Raw genomic sequence first — 10646 nt, forward strand, 5'->3', positions numbered from 1 at the left:
CAGAAATAAGGTCAAAGAAACCTCAAAATCACCCATTCAGAAATGATTAAGAAATCATTCTTGCAAAAAAAACAATAAGCTATTTCTGATCTTAAACAAATATTGTGTTAACAGTGTTGTTCCTCTAATGGCAGTATTTTCCAATAAAATCAGTGTGTAATTATGGCTTATATACAATACGCCTCACAGCATTTTAAGCACACTTTCTCAGCTCCAATATAGAAAAAAACACTGTCCAACTTCCGCTTTCCTCGTTAGCTCATTGTCTAGCGCTCCCAGTTCTACGCATCTTCCTGTTCACATTCCTCCTCTCCTTCTTCTCTTCCCCTGTCTGAGGGCTCAACAATCATGCAGAGACGCCTCTCCCCTTCCTCTAACCTGCTCTGTCTCCCCACCACTGGGCGATCAGGGTTCACGTCCTCCTCCCCTCGCTCCCACCGCGGCGTCTCACTCCCCTCTTCGCCGTACACCTTGTACTTTGTTTCTGTCTCGTCTCCGGCCTCGGAGTGGGAGCCGTGGTCGTCCAGCGAAGGCGTCGGCGTCCCCGCGGGGGACCCGCACGGTCGCCCTCGTCCGTCCAGGCAGCGGCTGCCTGGCGGAGGCGTCGTCCGGGCCTCCTGCCTGGGGTCGTGGGTGCCGTGCGGGTGCGGCCGCTGCAGAGCGTCCCGTGGTCCGCGGTCGGGACGGTAGGGCCGACGGCGTGATTCTGACTCAGGAGCGTAGCGGAGCTCCGTGCGGTGCTGGTACACCTCGGGGCTGTACAAGCGCTCCTCCTCTTCCTCCTCCCCATCCTCCTCCCCATCCTCCTCCTCCTCCTCCTCCTCCTCCTCCTCCTCCTCCTCCTCCTCCTCCTGGCAGGAGCTGCCGGGGAGGCTCTCTCCGTCGGAGTGGGCCAGGTGGAGGCCTGGCGGGTCGGGGGTCTTCTGAGACAGGTCGCAGGGCTCCTCCTGGTTGAAGCGGGTCAGAAGACCCAGGGGAGGGGGCAGACAGAATCGCCCCCTGCGACGGAACACTAAAGGAAGACATAAAGTCATTATCATCAAGATAGCTATTTAGGGTTAGAGCCCAAGCATTACACAAACACAGATGATGAAGACGATTGCGATCATGCAGCATCCCTACATCTCTGATCCAGCCCTCGGTCCATGATGCCGTGTTTGACCTTCATGTGTCGAGTCAGGTTTCCCTTCAGGGTGAACTTGCTGGGGCAGTAGAGGCATTTGAAGGGCTTGCTGTCCGAGTGGAGATGCATATGGCCCATTAGGTTATGCATTCGGTTGAACTCCTTTCCGCAGAGCTGGGGGGACACATTGGATCATACAGTTAGTGAGTTCTAACGCTAAACTGGCATGACCATAATAATCATCAACCCTATCAAAACAATCTGCATTGCGTTGTCTAGTTCAGCACATTCCTAATGGTAATAATGAATAAACAGTTTATTTGAAACGCAGCAAAAATTTCATTATTCTCTTTAAAGGTAAACAAACAACGGGGAAAGCATTAATTTCTCTGATTTGGTCTGTGCCAACATTCATTTAGTTTATTGACTTAGTCCTCTGGCATGCCCAGCCTCAAAGCAAACATGTAGTCATCAATGAATGTCCAGCCAGGCACAATTCAGCCCTGCAATCACATCCTTTTTCTCCCTATACATCCCTTTTCTTCTCTTCCTCTAATTTCATTTAATTGTATTTTCTACCTCTATACAGACCAACAAAAGAGAGTGAGAGAGATGGAGAGACAGAGAGAGAGAGAGGGAGAGAGAGAGAGAGAGAGTGAGAGAGAGCGAGAGAGAGAGAGAGAGAGAGAGAGAGAGAGAGAGAGGGAGGGAGAGAGAGAGAGAGAGAGAAGTGGAAGTAGCGAGACAACGGGCGTTCGGAGAGAGAGAGACCGAGAGAGAGAGCGAGTGAGAGAGAGATGAGAGAGAGAGAGAGAGAGAGAGAGAGAGAGAGAGAGAGAGAGAGAGAGAGAGAGAGAGAGAGAGAGAGACAGAGACAGAGAGAGAGAGAGAGAGAGAGAGAGAGAGAGAGAGAGAGAGAGAGAGAGAGAGAGAGAGCGAGAGCGGAAGAGATAGAGAGAAGATAGAGAGGTAGTGGGAGGGAAAGAGGAAGCCACAGGGGAGTGAGAGAGAGGGGCTTGAGAGGAGAACATGGCAGGGCAGCTTCTGTCCTGTCCTTCCTTTGCATTCTTCTTTATTAGGGTGGTCCTTTCCTCCAGGAGGAGAGAGGGACTGTAAACTGTCCGAGAGGACCGTGAGAAAACAGGAAGTTCCCCTGCAGTAGCGGAGAAAGCAAGATGAAATCTATTTGTGGGCCCTTTGCTCCGGGGGGGGCGGCGGTGAGGGAGCAGGGGGCGGGGGGGGGGACCATTGTTAGAGAGGCACTTTGTGCTGCGATATCCTTCCTATGGACGGTGAGTCTCGCTCTGCCAAAAGACTGTCTGCTATCTGGTCACCGTCCCGTCCCCCCCGTCCCCCCCCTCCACAACACTAGGCGTGCTCCACACTCCAGCAGGGAGGCCCTTCCACACTCACCCTCCGAAAGAATGCAAGGTTTGTTCAATAGTGCCCTTGGTTTGTCGCCCCACGTGGATTGTTTGGTGTGTACAGTGTTGAGCAGCGAGAAGACAATGAATGCCCCGTTTGTGGGTGGATGCCTTTGGTGAAAGTGGTTTGTAGAACATTGAAAGCGCTTTCATTGTGGTCAAAATGGTGTGTTTATATGTGTGACACAGATGTCCACACACGCATGCACACAAACACATGCATACACACACACACACACAAACACACACACAGACACACACAAATGCAAGGTTTGCTTGTAGATGTCGATTTCCTGACTGATGGCTCACCTTGCACTTATAGGGTTTGCTGTCGGAGTGGACGATCATGTGGGCCTTGAGCGTCTGCTTCTGGACAAAGCTCTTGAAGCACATGTGGCATTGGTACGCCCTGATGTTGGTGTGGATAAGAACATGGCGCTTCATGTTGGCCAACAACGTGAACTCGCGACCACAGATCCGACACTTGTGCTCCTTCACCCCCTGGTAGAAGAAGAACAACAACAGAAGGGAGGAGGAGAAAGGTTTTTGGATGTGTGAGAAAGGGCATGAGTTCTTATTTAGCATCCATTCAATTGATATTTATTGAATGAACAAAGTTTCCTAGAAACAAAACAAAGTTTCATAGAAACCTTCAGAAAAATGTTATGTATGCCCTATTGCAAGGAAATCAACCAGAATCGATCAAGTTGCCAAATGATTAGTATCGTTTTATTTACACCCGGTAAAGGTGGTCGCACTTTCATGCAGTTCTTTATATGTCTATCAACACAATATAGTTATTCTGTCCCCAGTGTGTGTCAAAGAGAGGAGAGCTACCTTATGAGTGAGTGTGTGTTGTTTAAGGTGGTGGGACTGTATGAACTCCATGCCACACTCGCTGCAGATGTACGGCCGGATGTCTTTGTGTTTCATCATGTGGTTCTGAAGCTGGCTTGGGTACTGGAAGGTTTTCTGGCATTCCCCACACCTGCGGATAGATCAGTGTCAATCTCATTTGATTTACCGAGAAAAAGTAACACATCCAACCCAAATGCTCTTTTTCTCCCCCCCCACACTGTCACAACACATTTTGTCTGCGTTTGAGGTCCCTCCCATGGTGTTCCTGTGGCTGTACATGGACGGCCGGTGTTCACCTGTACAGGGTGGGTCCGCGATGGGTGGTCAGGTGTCTCTTTAACTGGGCCAACGTGGGGAAGTCCAAGCCGCACTCCACGCACACGTTCTCCTGGCCCTTCTTGTGCTTCAGCTCATGTGAGCGGAGCTCACTGGGGTAGGCGAAGCCCCGGCCGCACACACCACAGCTAGAGGAGAAGGGGAAGGGGGGAGAAGGAAGGGAGTCAGGGGGAGGGTTGGGGGGGAGAGGAGATCACCCCCGGACGAGTGATCCGGATGAAGGGATAACGGAAAAGAGGTTTCTTCAGCAGATGGCGCAGCGGCGATTCCTCTCACCTGTAGGGCTTCACGTCGCTGTGCTGCATCATGTGCCTCTTCAGGTGGCTGGTCTGCGTGAAGGCCTTGTGGCACACCTGACACTTGTGGGGCCTCATGCCCTGGTGCGTGAGCAAGTGGGTGTGCAGATGGCTCAGCTGCTTGAACAGCTTCCCGCACAGGTGGCAGCCGTGGGGCTTGATGCCACTATGGCCCAGTATGTGCGTGATCAGGTTGTACTTGGAGGTGTACGACTTCTCGCACATGCGGCACTTCCACCGCTTCTGGTCCCCGCCCACGTCCACGTAGTAGCTGTCGTCCACTTGGACGTTGAAGCCCAGCTTCTCTGCGCTGGTCGTGCTCCCTCCACGCGGGCCTCCGTCTGGGCCTCGGCGACCAGGTTTGAGGGCCTGCTTGGGGTACATGGTTCCCGGGGAGAGGTGCATGATGGGCCCCGCCAGAAAGAAAGGAAAGGGCAGCAGGCTGGGGTGGAAAGGGGGGAAGTATGGGGAAGGAGGATGGAGGAAGAGCGGAGGCGGGTGCCATATTGGAGGGGGAGAAGACAGGGGCTCCTCCTTCACCTGAACAGGTAGGGCAGGACCGCGCGGGCCGCACCTGGACAGGCTACTCTGGAGCTGCAGTCGGTTGAGATCGATCATGCCCGGGATGGCTTCCTGGCCGACGGATGGAGGAGTAAGGGAAAGGGGTCGATGGGGTAGCAAGGCTATTCTCTTCCTGCTGCCAGCCTCAGCACCCTCTCTCTCTGTCTCTTCTTCTGCCTCTCTCTCAATGGATTCACCTTCTCCTGCATCCTTTTTGAGAGGTGTTTTTTTGCGTTTTTGCGATCCCTCCTTCTGATCGTGATGATTGTCTTGGGATCCAAACATAGAGGCAAACCTGTGGGGGCTGAAAGCACGGCTAAAGGTGTATCTGCTGGGGGATGTGTCAGGGTATCTGGGAGAAGAGAGGTTTGTGGGTTTAATGTTGAGCGGAGAGTGGCTTAAGTAGAAACCACGCTGAGCCGCTGGCCGCAGGTCATCTCTGAAAGGGGGACTTCTTGCTGGGGATGAACTGTCCATCCTCTTCCTAGATTTAAGAGATCAACGGGGACATCAGTGCAACAGTGCAAGAGAAATGAATCTGATAAGGCCTCATAATGTAAGGGGAACTGAGAGGAAGCAGAGCTCTCTACCTGACATGCTTCTCAAAAGAGGACAGAGCATTCTTTCGCGGGTACTTTACCACTTTGTTGTTCTGCTTTCAATATACAATGATACCTGACCCATGATCTGTCTTTGGTGGGACAGGCAGCATTGCAATAGCCATTTATCAAAAATGTTTGCCACCACTTTGTCCGTGCACGTACACCCCTCTCTAGTTACTTTCACTTCCCACTTTTTCACTGGCTTCTCTTCTCTCCCATCTTCTCTTCCAAAATAAGGAAGTTAAAGCGTGGAGATGGTCACCTCCACCTCTCACTTACCTTCTGCTCCTCTCTCTCCCTCTCTCTCCCTCTCTCTCTCTCTCTCTCTCTCTCTCTCTCTCTCTCTCTCTCTCTCACTCTCACTTTCTCTCTCTGAATCTCTCTCTCTCTTTCTCCCCCCCCTCTATCTCTCACTTTCTCTCTCTCTCTCACTCTCTCTCTCTCTCTCTCTCTCTCTCTCTCCCTCTCTCTCACTCTCCCTCACTCTCGCTTTCTCTCTCTCAATCTCTCTCTCTCTCTCTCTTTCTCCCCCCTCTCTTTCTCTCTCCCTCTCTCCCTCTCTCTCTCTCTCTCTCTCTCTCTCTCTCTCTCTCTCTCTCTCTCTCTCTCTCTCTCTCTCTCTCTCTCTCTCGCTCCCTCTGCTCTGATCACCTTTTTCACTGATCAGGGATGGCTGAATCTTTTGTTTAACCTCGGAAATGGTTAATGCATTATCAGAATTTCAACTGAAAACACAGTGAATGATGTATGACCTATAATGTATTATAGCATCATTTTGAATGACAGTGCAGTTTGTAGTAATCTGAAGATTATTGTAGACATTGTCCTTTATTTAATTGTGAATATGATAGAGCTATAGAGCTAGAGATATAACTGAAAGTCTGAATGCAATCCTTGTAGATGATGCTGATGACTTTCGTGAAGATGATGAAAAGGAAAGTAATTCTAATGAGCAAAATTAATTAAACGGAAAATTTGGTTTTGGTTTTTGCCACTCTGACGGTAATTTTGAGACATGTCTGAGCCAAATTACAATTTCCATGATGAACATGACAATTTAAACTGCAGTTTAATTAAAAAACCTTACAATATAACTTCAGTGCAACTCCTCAAAATGCTTCCATTCAGATTTAAAGTATATCAACCTCAATATAAATGCTTCATCTGTTTATTCTTCCATTATAATTACTTACCATCCATCTATCATGTGCGGGGACCCCCAAGCCCTTCCTCTGCCTTATTCCCTGCATTCCTAACAATCCACATCAGTAGCCCCTCCTATGCCCTGATGCCAAGTCAAGCGCTGTCCATGCACCACCGTCTCACCATGAAGCCCTGCCTGGGTGTGTGTGTGTGTGTGTGTGTGTGTGTGTGTGTGTGTGTGTGTGTGTGTGTGTGTGTGTGTGTGTGTGTGTGTGTGTGTGTGTGTGTGTGTGTGTGTGTGTGTGTGTGTGTGTGTGTGTGTGTGTGTGTGTGTGTGTGTGGAACTTACCAGCACAGCGCAGCAGACTCCTATGGTTCTGATGACTCTCTAATGGCAGAGGTGCAGCAGCAGAAGCAGCAGCTGTGGTGTCTCTCTGTGCGTTCTCTCTCTGTCCCTCTCTCTATCTCCCTCTCTGTCTCCTCTATCTCCCTCTATCCCTCTCTCTGTGCTGTTGCTCTGCACCTTGTGCGGCTCTGACTGAGACGCCCGTCCACGGACAGCGTTTGCACTGACTTAAGAAAGAGAACAGGAACAATCACTTTGTTCTCATTTTTCAGATGAGTACCTTCGGAGAGAAGGAAGGAAGGGAGGGGAGAGGAAGTCAACAAGCCTGCCTTCCTGCAGAAAAATAAGGAAACGCCAGATAGACATCTCCATTTCTCTATAGTAAGGATTTACCATAGCTTTTGGGACAGACAGGCATGCAAGATTTTTTTTTTCCAAAACACCAACGTTCACAATTGCCAAAATTCTAAATCTCATTTTTCATTTGACATTGCTGAAATGAATTGTCTCCGGCAATAAGTGAGGATTATCCCAATTTATGAGCGCAGACAATTGCCGTACTTCAGTTCAAATGCCTCTGCATAGGCATTGAATAATCTACAATCCTCTACTGAACCCAAGTTGAATTGATACACACCTAGTTGTTCAGAGTAAGACAACATTTTGAGGATGCAAAGGGGTCTTCATTCTGTTTAGCGGGGAATGATGTTTATTTATGAAGAACCATGTCCAATCAAAGGCTGATTCTAACCTACTTGCTGTCCCTCTAGAGTGGCATAACATTGTGGGGATCGCATGGCAGAGCACTGATGTTTAATGAGTGCATAGTATCTAGGAAGTACTTTGTTTGAAGAGAAAGTTTGACAGATGAAGTGCTCTACTCAAGCCACTAAGGGGCAGGCATCCCCCGTTTCTACATTGATGAGGGCCGTGCCAAACACCCGCGGGGGACGTTTGTCTTCGGGGCTTTTTGCCAGATAGCCCTTCCTGCCAGATAGACCTTTCTGCCAGATAAGTCTTAAGGAAGACAGGTGACACCATATAAAAAGCGACAAAGTGCGTGTGAGGAGGTTGTGGTGGATAAATAGGTCAGTTAAAGGACTTTCATCCAGGACAACCAGGTTCAGTCACGTATTATTTATAGACTACTTATTTTTAGATTACTTATTCTTTTTTAGTTGTAAATTTCAATGTGATTAGGCTTAGGCAACACAACTACTTGGTTAGGTTAAGTCAACACAACTACTTGGTTAGGTTAAGGCAACAATGGTTAGGTTTAGGCAACACAACTACTTTGTTGGGTTTATACTACACAACGACTTTGTTGGCTTTAGGCAAAATAACTACGTAGGGTTAGGGTTAGGTTTAGGCAACACTAGTACTTTGTTAGGTTTAGGATACACAACTATAAGGTTTAGGATTAGGGTTGGGCAGAAAGCCCTTACACTCGTATAACGAAAACAAGTTTGACCAGTGTGCAACATTTCCTATAAACAACTCTTAAAATAAAAGTAATTATGGTCTATCTGTCTGTTGAATGCGATAACATCATTCAACTGAACTTTTTTCGCCTGCCCCTTGGAACAGAACTTATTAAAGTAAGAAGGTTTTGATTAGCTTCCGTCATACACTAATAGGATGATATGACGGTGAGTAAAAGTAAGGCGCTTGCTAATTGAGCTCACACCATTGAAACAGTGAACACTCTCTTCAGCCTCACTGAAGCTAATCATTAATCTGCATTAATTGGCATATTAGATCAATTAACCCATAACCTTGGGCGATGTGTGAATCAATTCTAATGGGGAATTAGAAACTTTCTAATCAAGAGAGAAAATGGCTGGAAGAATCCATGCGTGTGTGTGTGTGTGTGTGTGTGTGTGTGTGTGTGTGTGTGTGTGTGTGTGTGTGTGTGTGTGTGTGTGTGTGTGTGTGTGTGTGTGTGTGTGTGTGTGTGTGTGCGCGTGTGTATGGGAGTGTGCATGCATGTGGGAGTGCCTCTTCTGTCCTCCTCTAACAACAAAAACAATGAGAAGGCCCAAAAGCTGATGAAAATACTTGTGTTGCACTCCTTAAAAATGCAACACACGCATTGTGCACCTTCCCCCGCATCATGTCATCAGCTGTCATCCTTTGGTCACAGCCTTTTCATATCTCCATTTCCTTCTTGATCCCTCTGACCTTGTGCAGTCTAAAAGCTTGCGTGGTCACGGACGGCCAGCCCTATCCTAATCATCTCTAATGGGAAAGGCCACTGAGGCAGGTCACTTGAACGCCGTCCCTTCACCTGCCCTGGTCTGGCCCCTATACAGAGGCTCCTTCTCCGGACGTGACTTAAAAAAGGTTCATTAAGGATCCCCTAAGTGGCTTTGAGGTTCTGGCATCACTCGCCGACGTAGACCTGCAACGGTATATAAAGGGATGGCAGCCACCAGAACAGGACAAGCATCTTCACCAAGAGGAACTTCACCCAAGTAACATTCCTAAATATCGACTGTGCGACCTTAGTCCGTTAAGAAGTGAGTACAATTCTATTCATTTGTATTGTTGCCTATTATATGTATGACCAGGTACAGGATCACATATTGTGGTCTCATTCTGGTACCGTGCTCTTCTGTACGTCCGTTCACAGAGATGACCGGAGCAGCTGTTTCAGTGTCCCTGCTTTTCCTGCTGTCGGCGTGCTCTGCATGCTACATCTCCAACTGCCCCATCGGAGGGAAGAGATCCCTGATGGACGCCCCGCAACGCAAGGTGAGTGGGCTTGGATTTACGGTGGTCAGAAGATATGTTTATGTTTAACTTAAACCCGGATGTTCTCCCCATTAGCAGAATAAAACGATTTATACAGATAAATACCCTGGATGATTTCACTGGCGGCCCGTTTTATCCTTCAGAAACGTTTTAGTTCAGATATTTTTTTAATGCCATATAATAGTTGAATAGAAAAGTTACGTAGTGCAGGTTTAAAAAGTACCGGTCAAGTTATTATTCGCCAACAGAAACCAGAGAGAGCAGAGTCAGGGTCAACAGCTCAGCAGCGCTGACCATTGTGTTGCGGGAGGATAGCAATGTATCCCATCTCTGTGTCCCATCTCTGTGTCCCTCCCCAGTGCATGCCCTGTGGCCCCGGGGACAGGGGCCGCTGCTTCGGCCCCAGCATCTGCTGCGGTGAGGGCCTGGGCTGCCTCCTGGGCTCCCCGGAGACGCTCCACTGTGCGGAGGAGAACTACCTGCTGACCCCCTGCCAGGCGGGAGGGAAACCCTGTGGCTCCGAGGGCGGACACTGCGCCGCCTCTGGCCTCTGTTGTGATGCAGGTGCATTCATGTGTTTGTGTTTCAAGAGATCCGGCGTCACAGCTCTGAAGGACTGGATTGTAGCTTACGCCACTGTTGAGTGAATCAGAGTCAGTCACTGAAAGCTTGTGTTACTGAAATCCTCCATTGACCGTTAGAACATGGGCTCCGGTTACTCCATGAGGCTTTGTCTCTCTAAGTCCTGGAATCATAAAACTCTTAAGAACATGATGAAAAAAGAAACCTTCATTGATTGTCATTCACTCACAATAACCCAAGTTATGGTTGCTTGGCTATTTAAGTATATATGTTTGCTGCTTTTATGCTAACGTCAATGCAACATGAACTCACTCGCTCCCTCTGTTTCCCCCAATCGTTTCAGAGAGCTGCACAACTGACCAATCCTGTGTCACCGAAGAGGATGGCTACGATCCAACCGGACTATTGGAGAGCAGCGACTCCAATCAAATCTTCCTCAGGCTCATGCATTTGGCCGGCCACGCCCTACCCCGTCGAATCCACCAATGAGCTCCCTCTGACGCTGCATGGTATCAGGGCCCTGTTACCTGGCTATGTCACTGAGTGGAAACATGTCCAGAGTGCATTTGTTTATATATTTCTATGTATAGAAGTAGTGATTAAAGAAATTACTGAAAATTA

General features: G+C 48.7%; 2 protein-coding genes across 3 annotated transcripts in view; one reads left to right on the plus strand and one right to left on the minus strand.

The window, feature by feature from the left end:
* The window catches only part of znf366 (zinc finger protein 366), a 7145-nt gene extending 182 nt beyond the window's left edge, over nt 1-6963 (minus strand). Inside the window, exons 1-7 of one of the 2 annotated variants that reach the window (XM_060054555.1) lie at nt 6693-6963; nt 4018-5082; nt 3702-3869; nt 3385-3535; nt 2857-3048; nt 1123-1297; nt 1-1012 (exon numbers count right to left, since the gene is read on the minus strand). The exon at nt 1-1012 is cut by the window's left edge and continues 182 nt beyond it. In XM_060054555.1, the coding sequence (XP_059910538.1) occupies nt 282-1012; nt 1123-1297; nt 2857-3048; nt 3385-3535; nt 3702-3869; nt 4018-5075 (2475 nt within the window). In that variant the 5' untranslated portion in view covers nt 5076-5082; nt 6693-6963 and the 3' untranslated portion in view covers nt 1-281. The other variant, XM_060054554.1, reaches the window with a different exon arrangement.
* A 1921-nt stretch (nt 6964-8884) lies between these two features.
* LOC132459787 (isotocin-neurophysin IT 1-like) lies at nt 8885-10646 on the plus strand. Its single transcript, XM_060054557.1, has 4 exons — nt 8885-9208; nt 9322-9443; nt 9803-10007; nt 10369-10646. Exons 2-4 carry the CDS (start codon nt 9324-9326, stop codon nt 10512-10514), a joined length of 471 nt encoding a protein of 156 aa, XP_059910540.1. The 5' UTR covers nt 8885-9208; nt 9322-9323; the 3' UTR covers nt 10515-10646.

The sequence above is a fragment of the Gadus macrocephalus genome, chromosome 6 (genome assembly GCF_031168955.1).
Source record: "Gadus macrocephalus chromosome 6, ASM3116895v1".
NCBI classification, from domain to species: Eukaryota; Metazoa; Chordata; class Actinopteri; order Gadiformes; family Gadidae; genus Gadus; species Gadus macrocephalus.

What these genes read in the sequence shown, in the direction of transcription:
- LOC132459787 (XM_060054557.1), top strand. Translation starts at nt 9,324, where the DNA reads ATGACCGGAGCAGCTGTTTCAGTGTCCCTGCTTTTCCTGCTGTCGGCG. An exon ending in TGGACGCCCCGCAACGCAAG is followed by an intron (nt 9,444 to 9,802) that starts GTGAGTGGGCTT and finishes GTCCCTCCCCAG; the next exon opens with TGCATGCCCTGTGGCCCCGG. An exon ending in TGGCCTCTGTTGTGATGCAG is followed by an intron (nt 10,008 to 10,368) that starts GTGCATTCATGT and finishes CAATCGTTTCAG; the next exon opens with AGAGCTGCACAACTGACCAA.